At 41.9% G+C, this 14949-nt stretch overlaps 1 protein-coding gene across 1 annotated transcript in view; it reads left to right on the plus strand.

Moving 5' to 3' along the window:
* ULK2 (unc-51 like autophagy activating kinase 2) overlaps positions 1–14949 on the plus strand; it is a 63834-nt gene that overhangs the window by 21341 nt on the left and 27544 nt on the right. Inside the window, exons 10-13 of the mRNA XM_082861490.1 lie at positions 338–420; positions 1954–2001; positions 2344–2432; positions 8057–8228. Coding sequence (XP_082717616.1) covers positions 338–420; positions 1954–2001; positions 2344–2432; positions 8057–8228 — 392 coding nt within the window. The remainder of the gene's footprint in view (positions 1–337; positions 421–1953; positions 2002–2343; positions 2433–8056; positions 8229–14949) is intronic.

A 14949-nucleotide genomic window follows, 5' to 3' on the forward strand; every position in this document is an offset into this window, starting at 1 on the left:
GCAACCGTTAGTGCTAGGTCGACATTGTGTTAAAACTCAAGATGGTCTGTGCTTGTGAAGTGCTGTGTTCTCGCAGATATTCCAAAAACAGCAATAAGAAGCACGATGCAAGAATCTTCCCAAATTGATGCTGTTTTTCAAAGGCAGTTGCTTAGTGTTTGTTTGTTTGTTTGTTTTTTCCTTTAAGGAATGAAGGTCTACCATGGTTCTCTTGGTATAAAATGTAGTGTTTGTGAAACTGCATATACATTTTCATTTACTGTAACGAAGGCGAAAGTCGTGTAGTTAATATATAAACTCACCACTTAGGTGGTTTTTTTTTCCTTTCCCCCTCCAGCATTCCCAGAGAAACATCACCTTATTTGGCTAATCTCCTTTTGGGTTTGCTTCAGAGAAACCAAAAAGATAGAATGGACTTTGGTAAGTAATATTTTCAAATTTTGTATGTATGCTAGTTTCTAATTTTATTTTTGTGTATTCAAAAAAGGTTTTTTTAAATTTATTTTTTATTGAAGTATGGTTGATTTACAATGTTGTGTTAGTTTCTGGTATACAGCAAAGTGATTCAGTTACACATATGTATACATTCTTTTCATATTCTTTTCCATTATGGTTTATCACAGGATGTTGAATATAGTTCCCTGTGCTATACAGTAGGACCTTGTTGTTCATCCATCCTATATATACTAGCTTGCATCTGCTAATCCCAAACTCCCACTCCATCCCTATGCCCCTACCCACCTTGGCAACCACATGAAAAGGTTTTTTTAAAAGATACTGTAAATGTTTCAGAAGAAAATGAAAATCAGTTTTACTTTTCTTTCTATCTCTTTGTCTTTTTTCTTTCACGTATTTTGTAAATGTATGGAAGGTATATAAATAGTTAATATAATCAGTAATTTAGAAGCCATTATCCTATTTGTCGTTTCACTATTGGCCGATATTTCTCATGGTCACAGAGCAATCTCAGTTTAATTTCTCCCTCGGAAAGATAAAACTATTTACCAAACTACATGACTAAAGTTTAATTCCAATTTTTACCACACTTTAAGAAAAGATATGTTTAGACTATTTCATCTTTCCGCCATACAGAAACTATTAGAGCTACTGTCTACTGAGAACATTTACGGGGACAGTGAACCGAGTGCTTCCGAGTGGGAGGTAGTTTAGACTAAACCTGACTTCAGCTCATTCCTGATTGTGTATTACCTGGAGAACCTCCGTGCTGGGCTGTGCCATTCTCCTTGTCTGCTCTGTGCTATTTAGTAACATACAATTTGGAGACTTAATGAAGAATGAGATGGTCTTCGTGAGGTTTTAAAGAAATAACGCAATTATACATACAGGAAAAGAGTAAATTAATGAACTGCCATGTACTCACCTACTTATTTATCTTTATCTAATTAGCAGGCTTACTGTGTAGGTTTTATCCTTGGTGAATAGCTGAAGAAACTAAAAATCAAATTAATAGCTTTTTTAAAAATGTGAAACCAGCTGCAGGAATATTTCTTCTGGGACAGGAGAGTAGAGTTTATTATACAAATCAGCTGTCTAAGATTTCCCGTTAGTTCAGTTAAGAGCCATAGTTCACAGAGCGATGAGCGAGGGCCTGGTCACAGTTCTCCGTGCCCTTGTCTGTTTGAGGACAGCACACACTAGAGGACACATCTGCTTTAGTCGCCTCAGGGGTGCTGTGCTGGTAATGGACACTCTGAGAATTCACACCATTATTTTAAAATTTTCATTCATTAAGAATTACTTATAATTTGATGGGTTTTATGGATGATTTATAAAGCAACATGCTTTTACATTTAAAGGAAATGGAGTCTATGTAAAGAAGTTAATAATAATTATGTATGATCTCAAGGATATTATGTTGACTACATTGACGAGGTTAACCTATCTGCAAAAATCAACATCAGTTTAATGGTTTCATTCTCATTTTCATTATAGAAGCATTTTTTAGCCATCCTTTTCTTGAGCAAGTTCCAGTAAAAAAATGTGAGTACCCACTTTTTACATTTCTACTTAAAGAGTGAATGCAAGCTTAAGGAAAAATTAGTATTTGGTATTATAAAATTAATTTTTTATGTGCTTCTCAGGATTTCATTGAGCTTTTCTTAAATATTTGTAGTTGTGTTTATTTAATTACAATTCTGTTTTTCCTTCCAAGTCCAAATTGAAAGAGTTTAGTAATTACTGCATTTTTGGTTTCACCCATGGGAGCTGTAATAAGTAGGTGAATGTAAATTTTTGGCCAACACAAAGCTGTAGTAGTTGTGACAGGTTTGCTAGTGGACAGCTCGTGTAATCGCACTCCATTCGTCGGTGTTTCTCCCCCAGCCTGCCCGGTCCCGGTGCCCGTGTACGCCGGCTCCGCCTCTGAAGGTCCCTGTAGCAGCTCTCCATCCTGTCGCTTCGCCTCTCCACCTGTAAGTCCTGGTTGTATTAAAGGTAACGTTAGAGCCTGTGTTATTGCATCTGCTCACAGAGCCTGCAGATACGTCGTGGGTATTCTCTTTATGTGTGGAGTTTCCTAGCGCAGCTGAGGCCTGGGCAAAGAGTGCTGTTGTTGAGGCCCTCGGTCTGGACTCCGCCTTATCTGGCTGTGCACACTCCCCTCTGACAGGTGGACACCGTACTCTCACCCTTCCGTGACCAGTGAGGTGGGGAAAGACGTCACTGTGGCGCGTAGATAGGTAGCTCGCATGTGTTTCATGAATGTCAGAAACATCGGTCTGGACAGTTACCGTACATAGAACTTGCAGTGGTGGACGAGTGCCCTCTGAGCGGACTTCACTGCCTTAGGCCCCGTAGTCCTGGTGACTGGCCCTGTGAGCCGGCTCCACTGCAGCCTCTTCCCTCCCCAGGGCTGCCCGAGCCGTGCACCCCATGGCCATCTTCCCTGCAGTCTCAGTGCTTCTTCCTGATCCTGAGAACTTACGGCCACTTCTGGTCATTCCTTCCTTCTGCTCTGCTCTCCCAGGTCTTGCCTTTCCGACTTCTGTGCTTTTCTGGACTTTCCCCCACATCTCTCTTGCTGCCTGAGAGGGCTGTGACCTTGAGACTTTTCACAAGCCAAGGTCCAGGGGCCGTTGTGTCAGCCACTGCAGGTATTTTCCAGACTGGCCTGGCAGACGTGCATTTCTTGAATTCTGCTGGCAGAAGGGTCGGGGAATCGCAGAGGGAGCTGGTTGGGTGATTAGCAGCTTGAAGCTTAAGAGTCTGGGGCTTGGGAGCTTCCACATCCCTGACTTGCCATATTACCTATGACAGGTGACTCGGTGTCTCTGAGCCTGTTTCTCATAAGTAAAGTGAGTATAATTTGCCCACTTCAGAGTTTTTTAAGGATAAATGAGCAAAAGCACCTGCTCTCGTGCCTGGCACACAGTAATACTCAGGAAGTGGCAGGTGCAGTTATTCTTATTTTCCAGGGAAACCCAGTACCCCACAGAGAAAGCAGATGCTGCGGCAGCCTGTTGCGAACGGATGAGCCCTAAAGCTGGCAGGAAGCCCTTCTGCACAGCCCTGCAGGCTCAGACCAGATAGACTAATAAGACTTACATTACATTCCCATGAACTTAAAAAAACTAAGAGGGGCAAAAAGTGGTGTATATTTCCAGTTTCAGTCTGGAATATAGGAAAACACTGGATTTGGAGCGGCTGGGGAGAAATGCAGAGGAACTGCAGGGAAAGACCGAAGGCTCTGTTTGGAGCCGGGCAGGACCAGCCTCAGCGCTGGCCCTGCTGCTTGCTCACTATATCCTACAGGGCAGGTCAGTTCCCAGGCTGAGCTGAGCTTCCTTGTCTGTAACGTAGGTTACAGAGGCCTGGTTAACCTCTGGTTGAAGGGGAGTGGGTGGTAGTATGTAGTGAGTGCTTGATAACTGTAGCTACCATGATGGAGCACGTATGTGATACAAGGTGACACGCGGTGTGAAAAGCAGAGATGGTGCTGGAGAAGGACAGCAGGGGAGAAGCTGAGTGTGGGAAAGCCTGGGGGTTGGTAGGACCCCAAGGGAGGAGAAAGAGAGGGGCCGCCAGGAGGGACGCAGCTGGGAAGTGCTTTGACTGGACAGAGTATGCTGGGCTTTTGTTGGATGGGGATGCTTTGAAAGGGAGCGCAAGACAGCAGCGTGTCTTGGGCCGCTGGGAAGAGTGGAACAGGTGCTTGCAGGAGGAGGGGTGGGGGCGGGGGAGGGGAGACATACTTAGGTGCTCAGAACTTTGGTGGAAAAACCTTTTTTAGAAGGCCTTTATGACAAGCTAATGCTTGAAGTGAAAATAACAAGGAAATCTGGAAATAAGAGGAGAGCAGGAATAATATAATGTAATGTAATGTAATTTCCAGTTAGTGAGATTAGAAAAGGGGATGATTTGTTAGGCCTTGCTTTCAACATAGTCTGCAGAAGTGAGAGGACTTCCTATAGGCACTGCCTTCCTTCTTAGGGCTGCAGCAGACTCTTGCACTAAGGGTGGATGCATGCAGGCATGCCCACGTAACATTCTCTTTTTTACGTTCTCACACAAATATCCAGCCGCTACTTCATTCCAGAGAAATCTCTGAAAGGTGAAAAACAAAAACTCTGTAACAAAAAGCTCAAATCACTCTTTTAGTTAGGATACTGGCTATAGGCTAAATGCTACTTAGATAATATCTCTTGAATATCTATTGCTTTAGTCACATTTATTAAATGCCTACTTTCTGTGAAGTTTTGGTTGATACCAGTGGAAGATATGACCAGGTCCCTTCACTGAGGAGCTTTTAGTTTAATTGTGTGGAGAAGAGGCAGGTAAAGCATCGCTATAGAAGCATATGTATACACGCCTTTACTGCCTGTGGGAGTGTGGATGAGGGGCATGAAATCAGACTAAGAAGCCAGCAAAGATGCTCAGGAGAGGCACTGAGCTGAGTTTTTTGTTTTTGTTTTTTGATTGATTTATTTTCGGCTGCGTTGGGTCTTCGTTGCTGCATGCAGGCTTTCTCTAGTTGCGGCGAGCGGGGGCTACTCTTCGTTGTGGTGCGCGGGCTTCTCATTGCAGTGGCTTCTCTTGTTGTGGAGCACGGGCTCTAGGTGGGCGGGCTTCAGTAGTTGTGGCACATGGGCTCAGTAGTTGTGGCTCGCAGGTTCTAGAGCACGGGCTCAGTAGTTGTGGTGCACGGGCTTAGTTGCTCCGCGGCATGTGGGATCTTCCTGGACCAGGGCTTGAACCCGTGTCCCCTGCACTGGCAGGCAGATTCTCAACCACTGCGCCACCAGGGAAGCCCTTGAGTTGAGTTTGGAAGGAAGAGTAAGCACGGTGAATTTGTAGAAGAGTGGTGTTGTAAGCAGAGGAATCCCTGTGGAATGGTGACCCGCTGAAGGAATCTGTAGCCGTCCTTGGCCATAATGTTTATTAGAATTAAGTGAAATGTAAGTTCAGCTCATTAGTCTCCCTGGCCACATTTCAAGTGCTCATAGCCACATGTAGCTGGTGGCCACCATGCTGGATAGAACAGAACTCTCCCATCGTTGCAGGAAGCTCTGGTTGGACAGGCTTCTCTGACGATTCAGTCTGTAGGGTGCAGAGAGCATTGGTTATGTGCTGAGGGGAAAGCAGAGCCAGAAGGGTAGGGAGAGGCTGTGTCTTGGCAGAATTTGGGCACCAAGCAGAGGAGGCCAGACTTTTTGTGGTGGGCCATTTGAGAGATCTTAAGTGGAGGCGTCATCTGATCCGCTGTGTTTTAGCAAATAAAGTCCTCTGTAAGCAGGTGGAGGATTGGATCGGAGACAAGGAGAGAATCCTCTCTACTAGATCAAAGAGAACAACCTGTGACCATTGCAGATTTTTTGGTTTGGTTTTGGTCTTGCTTTGTTTTTATTGAGAATGAGGGCCTGAAGTAAGTCAGCAGTAGGAAAGGGGAAGACGAGGGGCCAGGAAGTGCAAGGTGAAGAGTTTGTGGCGCTTGGCGATTGCTTGAACTTGGGACCTAAGGAAGAGGATGATCTTGATGGAACCCAAGTGGGTGGACTTTGATGGAGCCACTCAGCGAGGGAGCACAGAGGCGACGCGCTGGCGGTGCAGACGCGGGGGCAGCCTGGGAGAGGCAGGGCTGCAGTCGTCACTCTGGCAGTGGTAGCTGAGGCGGGAAGGTGAGAGTGACCCCAGGTGAGGCTACGAAGTGTGCCGAGTGGAGGCCCAGGGTGGCCCTGGGGAATCCCGCAAGCCACTCCTCTCCGTCAGGGGGCAAAGGAGACTAAGAAGCAGTGGGGAAAGCAAGACAGTAGGGTCACTGAATGGAGGCGGTGGGTCAGGAGGAGAGCGGCCCACAGTGTCGGAGTCGCAGAGTCAGGTCACTTAAGGCATAGAGGAGCCTCCGGAGAATGCGGCCACAGGGGTCCCCGGTAGGCTTAATAAAGGCGGTTTTGGTGGAGGGTTGAAAGCAGGAAGTGGATTATGGTGGGTTAGGCGACACACAGGGGGTGAGGAATTGGGGTCAGTGAAGACTGAAGTTTCAAGAAACATTGTTAAGTGAAGAAGGGAGAGAAGATGGTAATTGAGAGGGCTGCATTGATTTGAGATGTGGAAAAATTCAACATGTTTGTGTGCAGAGGGGAAAAAAGCCAGAATAAAGGGACAGGGTGGAAGTGTCAGGAGCAAAGGGGAGTGATCTGGGTCCTTGAGGGGGTGGGAGAATTAGTGGGGAGATTAGCTTTGAGTGCAAGAAGCAGCTCTTCCACCCAGGTGGTTGTGGATGAAGGTGATTTTATAAATAGCAAAGGAGGAAATTGAGAGAGTTCCTGCCTGGAAAGAAATGGCACTGGAAAGAAATCATGGAGTTAGATACTTGGAATCCAGCCCAGCCCAACCGCTCTTCAGTTGGCAGATTTCCTAATCTTCTGAGTTTTGTTTATTTATGTATGAAATGGATTTCAGAACAGGGCTGAAGTTAGATAATACACGGAAAGCTCTTAACAGTGCCTATAGCCCACGGTAGGTGCTCTGTAATGTTAGTCCTAGATCTTCCTCTCTTTATAACCTTGAAGCGTAAGTGCTCTTCAGAAAGTGATAAGGAGAATTTATATCATGTGTATGTCAAACACACACACACACACACACACACAGAAGTGATAAGGAGATCTGAGACTGATTTCATTGCTCAGTGACACTCACAGGAGCAGTAGCAGTCTAACCCTGGGGTTGAAAAGAGCATATAATGTAGTATTTTCCTTTTTCTTAAATAGAAACAAAGGTTAAACATGGTAATGGGGACCTAACACAACAAACTACGAAGTTCATTGTTTTAGGAAACTATTGTATGATGAAGACATTCAGTTAGAGTTGTCACTAGTGTCCTTGAAGTGGGCAAGTGTCAAGAGGTCTGTAGCTACTTACGCCCACGTATCTTTAAATATCTTTATATGCTTTTCTTCCCTTCCTGTCCTGTCTCCCACAAATCAACTCCTTCCCTTGACAGAAAAGAACACAAAAGGAACACACCCACGCCTGTAAGGTTTTCTAAATCTCTCCTTCTGGAAGTGTAAATAATCTCTGTGCTTACATGCCCTTATCCTTACTGTGAACATGGGTCTCTCGCTTTCCCTTTTATAATGTTTTCTTCATTGGAGATTTAAAACTTTGTGTGTGCAGGATGTCATTAATTTAAAGTCCCTGGACGTTTTGTTTTAGTCATGAAGTAAACAGGTATTGAGTATCTGCTTTGCTAGGCCATGCGCTGAAACGGGGATGTGGAGATGATAAAAACTCACCTCAACCATTTCAGGAGAGGCAGCTTGTACATGTGATAACTGGTATGATGGGGTTTTTGTTGTTGTTGTTGTTTTGGTATGATGTATTTTTAAGTATCATTTTTAGAAAACATTTTAGAAGTCATTATGGAAAGACACTTTAAACTGCTTTTCTAAGGGAAAGATTTTCCAAAGAGATTTTTTTTAATCTTAAATGGAATTGAACTCTATGCCACTTTCATGAAAAAAATATTCCTTAGTCTGATGGCTATTCTGACTTGCATTTCATTATGAGGCCACTTTTAATTTTATGTTGTTAATTTTAGTCCCTTCCAGATGTGCAGCATATTCAGGAAGAAAGCTTACCCTCCCCACCGTTGGGTCCTCCCAGCTCCCTCCAGGTGTCCAAAGATTCCGCCAGTACTAGTAGCAAGAACTCTTCTTGTGACACGGATGACTTTGTTTTGGTTCCACACAACACCTCGTCAGACCACTCATGTGAGAATCTTTTCTGCTTGTACACATTATATTTCTGAATTTACTAGACTAGCATTTTTTAACCTTTATATCACGCTGTCTTGTGTAGGACACCTTTTCAAATGGACATTTTATTTAGTTGATGGAATTCCCAGAACTATCTACCTACCTTCCTGTAATCTGCTCAGTCATCTTCTATAAGACAGTAACCTTGGATTCTGAAGGTAGATGAAAACTTTGTAGGAAATGGTCTCAAATTCTGTTTGTATCCAAACAGAAAGGAATAGAGAAGCCAACATAATGAGAGAAATTAAATTTAAGGAAAGGAATTAAAGGAAGACCTCTTTTGGAAAAAGCCTGAGAGTCAAAGGGTCTTAAAAACAGTCTGGATGGTGCTTCAGGAGCTACTGGCCTGAGTTCAGGAATGAGCCTCATAAATTTACAGGGAGAATTTGTATAAAGGAAGCAGAATCCAAGCTGACTGAATACAGTCAGGGTTCTGTGGAACAGTGAAGGGCAGCAGAAAACCCACAGAAAGAGAAGTTAGACAAAACCATGAAAAAAGAGGGAAACATGGTTTGGAAATTCGATTACTTTCAACAAGTGAATAGTACCCAGTTGACTGTGTGCAGATATAGAAAGTTGGAGACGTTTGTATCAAGAGGTCTCTAGTTGTTTGTCAAATACGTATTTAGTAGCTGCTTACATTCACCCCTGCGCTGGCTGTTGTGAAGGCTGTGGCCCTAGACCAAATATGCTTCGGGGCTGATTGGCTGGGGCAGGGGAAACACACACGGCACATAAGGCAAGTGGCGGGCCCTGATCCGTGTGCTGAGAGCTGGCAGCTGCCTTTAAAAATCATCCTGTGTGGTGGTTTTACTTCACTAAAAAGGTAATTAAAACTTTTTAAATTGTGAAATATTTCAAACAAAATAACGCGGCAGATACTCAAATCATCCACCGTGCTAATTTTATTTATGTCAGCATTTTGACATACCTGTTTTAGATGTCTTTTTAAAGGTATAAAATGCTGTAGGTATAGCCAGAGTACTTGCATCATTCTTCTCTTGCCAGAGATATATTCTTCCTCTTGATTTGTAATTCTAATATGCCCCTGTATCCATAAAGAACATATAGTATTTTTATGATTTTAGTTTCAAGTAAATGTTATATAGAATATTGTTTTCTGTAGTTTGCTTTTTCATATTTTTGCTGTGTATCTAGATCTGTATCTAGGTGTGTATCTAGTTCATTTTAATATATGATATTTATAGTACAACTAAACCATAGTTTATCTATTTCCCTACTGATTATGACTTGGAACATTTCTATCTTTTTACTGTTCAAAATGTGTTATAACAAATGTCCTTGTGCCAGAATTTCTTCCAGGTGGATGCTCTAGATATGTACAACTTCAACTCTATAAAATATTGGTATAAGCAAGTTGTAGCCACTAACACCTCTGTCATGCTGCCCCAATGTCATCATGGTGCCTTCTAAAGATTTTCATCGTTTTTGTTCATATTTAACTTTACCTGGAATTAATTTGTGTAGGTGGAATAAGGGCTCTATCAATTACCCTAGCATTAGTTATTGAACATTCTGTCCTTTCTACACGGATATGCAGTTCCAGACTTGTCATATCAGGCGTATATAAAGGATTTGTTTCAGTGTGTGTGCATAGCTGGGGTGGAAGGTGACGGTGGGGAGCCTCCTAGAATTCTGTGGAGTCACCAGGCTATTCTCAGCCCCCTTTCCTCCCTCATATAATTTAATTTCAACTTGAAACTCCTACAAAAAACCATCTGGGGATTTTGATCAGCATTGTATTGATTCTCTAAGACCTATTCAGGGACCTAGAGAATTGTCTACTCAAGAATGTTTGTGTGTTTGTTCCTCCACTTAGATTTCTTTAGTGTGTTTTGATGCATGTTTATACTTTTCTATGTAAGGGACATTCACACCTTTTGTTTTATTCAAGTTACCTTTGGTTTTTTTTGTAGTTGTATAAATGTTGTCTTAAAAACATTTCTTTTTTTCCACAACTGCTCCTGTCGAGGTCTTTTCATGCTGCCAAATCCCAGGGGTCATTTCTCAGTCCTCATCTTTTTGATGTGTCCACAGCATTTGTTATGGTTGACCACACCCTGCCATGTAATTAGTAAAAATTTGTTATTGTGAAGTATATCATATGTATAAGATAGTTTTTGTTTGTTTGTTTTGCGGTACGTGGGCCTCTCACTGCTGTAGCCTCTCCCACCGCGGAGCACAGGCTCCGGACGCGCAGGCTCAGCAGCCATGGCTCACGGGCCCAGCCGCTCCGCAGCACGTGGGATCTTCCCGGACCGGGGCACGAACCCGTGTCCCCTGCATCGGCAGGCAAACTCCCAACCACTGCGCCACGAGGGAAGCCCAAGATAGTTTTTTAAAAGATTTAATTTTTCCTTTTTGGTCACGGCACACAGCTTGCGGGATCTCATTTCCCCAACCAGGGACTGAACCTGGGCTATGGTAGTGAAAGCTTGGAATCCTAAGCACTAGTCCATCAGGGAGCTCGCTAAGATTTAATTCTTTAGGGCGGTTTTATTTTGTTATACAACAAAATTGAGAGAAAGGTACAGAGATTTCCCATATACCCTTATGTACCCCTTATTTCATAGCTTCCCCCATTGTCATCATCAGTCACCAGAGTGGTACATTTGTCACCAACGATGAACCGACATTGACACATCATAATCACCTAACGTCCACAGTTTACTTTAGAGTTCACTCTTGGAGGTGTACATTCTGTGGTTTGGACAAATGTATAATGACTTGTTTCTACCATTGTTATTATACAGAGCATTTTCACTGCCTTAAAAATCCTCTGTGGTCTACTTACTTATTTCTCCCCACCTAACCCCTGGAAGCCACTGATTTTTTTTTTTTTTTTGAAGGGGACTGCAGCTCCTGCATTGTGGGTGGGACTCGTGGCTCATCTGTACAGCTCCCCCTCCCCCTCTCCTACTTTTTTAAAAATTGAAGTATAGTTAATTTACAATGTTGTGTTATTTTCAAGTGTACAGCAAAGTGATTCAGTTATACATATATGTATATATGTATTCTCTTTCAGATTATTTTCCGTTATAGGTTATTACAAGATATTGAGTATAGTTCTCTGTGCTATACAGTATAGGTTCTTGTTGGTTATCTGTTTTATATACCAGTAGTGTGTATATGTTAATCCCAAACTCCTAATTTATCCCTCCTTATCCCCTTTGCTAACCATAAGTTTGTTTTCTATGTCTGTGAGTCTATTTCTGTTTTGTACATAAGTTCATTTGTATCATTTTTTTAGATTCCGCATATAAGTGATATATGGTATTTGTCTTTCTCTGTCTGACTTACTTCACTTAGTATGATAATCTCTAGATCCAGCCATGAAGCTGTAAATGTCATTTTTCATTCTTTTTTATGAGTAATTTCCATTGTGTATATGTACCACATCTTCTTTATTCATTCATCTGTTGATGGACCTTTAGGTTGTTTCCATGTCTTGGCCATTGTGAATAGTGCTGCTATGAACATACGGGTGCATGTTATCTTTTTGAATTAGAGTTTTCTCCAGATATATCCCCAGGAGTAGGATTGCTGGATCATATGGCATCTCTATTTTTAGTTTTTTGAGGAACCTCCATACTGTTCTCCATAGTGGCTGCACCAATTTACATTCCCACCAACAGGGTAGGAGGGTTCCCTTTTCTCCACACCCTCTCCAGCATTTATTATTTGTAGACTTTTTGATGGTAGCCGTTCAGACTGGTGTGAGGTGGTGTACCTCATTGCGGTTTTGATTTGCGTTTCTTTAATAATAAGCGATGTTGAGCATCTTTTCATGTGCCTGTTGGCCATCTGTGTATCTTCTTTGAAATTTCTGTCTTTTAATTGTGCATTTAGACCACTGATGTTAAAAGTGATTATTGCTGTACCTGGATTAGTATCTACCATATTCATTACTGTTTTCTGTTGTTGTCCTTGATCTTTGTTCTTGTATTTGTCTTCCACTGTTTTTGTACATTTTGTGGTTTTAATTGAGCATTTATTATGGTTCTGTTTTCTTTCCGGTCTTAGCATATCAATTATACCTCTTTTTAATTTTTTTTAGTGGTTGCTCTAGATTTGCAATATACATGTGTAACTAATCCGAGCCCACTTTCAAATATGCTACACCATTCATAAATAGTGTGGGTATCTTATAATATCAATAACAAAATAATCCTAATTCCTTCCTCCCATCCCTTGTATCACTGCTGTCATTAATTTCACTTATATATAAGCTACATAAATATGTATGTATATGTACACATAAGATATATAGGGAAGCATACATAACTGAGTACATTGTTGCTGTTGTTATTTTGAACAAATTGTTACCTGTAAACAGCTCATGGAGCTCAATATCAAAAAAACAAACAACCCAATTAAAATACAGGCAGAAGACCTAAACAGACATTTCACCAAAGAAGACATACAGGTGGCCAAGAGGCACGTGAAAAGATGCTCACCATCACTAATTATTAGAGAAACGCAAATCAAAACTACAATGAGGTATCACCTCACACCAGTCAGAATGGCCATCATCAAAAAATCTATAAACAATAAATGCTGGAGAGGGTGTGGAGAAAAGGGAACCCTTTTGCACTGCTGGTGGGAATGTAAATTGATACAGCCACTATGGAGAACAGTATGGAGGTTCCTTAAAAAACTAAAAATAGAACTACCATATGACCCAGCAACCCCACTACTGGGCATGTACCCTGAGAAAACCATAATTCAAAAGGACACATGTACCCCAGTGTTCATTGTAGCACTATTTACAATAGCCAGGACATGGAAACAACATAAATGTCCAATGATAGGTGAGTGGATAAAGAAGATGTGGTACGTATATACAGTGCAATATTACTCAGCCATAAAAAGGAATGAAATTGGGTCATTTGTAGAGATGTGGATGGACCTAGAGTCTGTCATACAGAGTGAACTAAGCCAGAAAGAGAAAAACAAATATCGTATATTAACGCATATATGTGGAATCTAGAAAAATGGTACATATGAACCTAGTTCCAGGGCAGGAATAGAGACGTAGACATAGAGGATGGACATGTGGACACGGTGGGGAAGGGGAAGCTAGGACAAATTGAGAGCTTAGGTTTGACATAAATACACTATCGTGTAAAATAGATAGCTAGTGGGAACCTGCTGTATAGCACAGGGAGATCAGCTCGGTGCTCTGTGATGACCTAGACGGGTGGGATGTGGCGGGGTGGGAGGGAGGTCCAAGAGGGAGGGGATATATGTCTACATATAGCTGATTCATTTCATTGTACAGCAGAAACTTAACAACATTGTAAAGCAATTTTACTCCAATTAAAAAATAATAATAAAAATAAAAGTTTTTATTTTACCTTCACTTATTCCTTCTTCAGTGTTCTTCCTTTCTTTATGTAGATTCAGTTTTCTGATCCATATTATTTTCCTTCTCTCTGAAGAACTTCTTGCAAGGCAGATCTACTGGCAACAAATCCCCTCAATTTTTATTTGTCTGAGAGTCTTTATTTCTCCTTCATTTTGGAGGATAATTTTGCAGGGTACAGAATTCTAAGTTGGTGGTTTATTTCTCTCAACACCTTAAATATTTCCCTCCACTCTCTTTCTGCTTGCATGGTTTCTGAGGAGAAGTCTATGTAATTCTTATCTTTGTTCCTCTGTAGGTATGGTGTTCCTTTCCTCTGGCTTCTTTCAAGATATTTTCTGTATGTTTGATTTTCTGTAATTTGAAAATGACATGCTGACATATAGTTGTTTGGGGCATTTACCCTGCTGGGTAAGTTTTCTGAGCTTCCTGGATCTGTAACTTGGTGTCTGACATTAATTTGGGGAAATTCTTAGTTATTGTTTCAAGTATTTCCTTCTGTTGCTCCTCTTAATTCTCCTTCTGGAATCACCATTATGTACATGTTACACCTTTTATAGTTGTCCCACAGACTGTGGATATTCTGTTCTGTTTTTTGGGTGTTTTTTTTTTTAAGTCTTTGTTCTCTTTGTTTTTGGGTTTTCAAGGGTTCTCTTGAAATAATACTCTTGCTCAGAGATTCTGTCCTCCAACATGTCCAGTCTACTAATAAGCACACCAAAGACATTCTTCATTAATGTTACAGTGTTTATCTCCAGCATTTCTTTTTGGATCTTAGGATTTCCATCTCTGCTTACCTTGCCCATCTGTTCTTGCATGCTGTCTGCTTTCCCCATTAGAGCCCTGAGCATATTAATCATACTTGTTTTAAATTCCCTGTCTGATAATTCCAACATCCCCACCATGTCTGGTTCTGATGCTTTCTCTGTCTCTTCGAAGTGTGTTTTTTTGGGGGCTTCCCTGGTGGTGCAGTGGTTGAGAGTCCGCCTGCCAATGCAGGGGACACAGGTTTGTGCCCCGGTCCAGGAAGATCCCACATGCCGCGGAACGGCGGGGCCGGTGAGCCATGGCCGCTGAGCCTGCGCATCCAGAGCCTGTGCTCCGCAACAGGAGGGGCCACAACAGTGAGAGGCCCGCGTACCGCCAAAAAAAAAAAAAAATGTGTTTGTTTTTTTTTTGCCTTTTGATATGCCTTGTAATTCTTTTTTTTTTGTTGTTTAAAGAAATAAAATTCTTTTTTAAAAAATAAATTTATTTATTTTATTTATTTTTATTTTTGGCTGCGTTGGG

The sequence above is a fragment of the Leucopleurus acutus genome, assembly GCF_964270905.1.
Source record: "Leucopleurus acutus genome assembly, chromosome: 19".
NCBI classification, from domain to species: domain Eukaryota; kingdom Metazoa; phylum Chordata; class Mammalia; order Artiodactyla; family Delphinidae; genus Leucopleurus; species Leucopleurus acutus.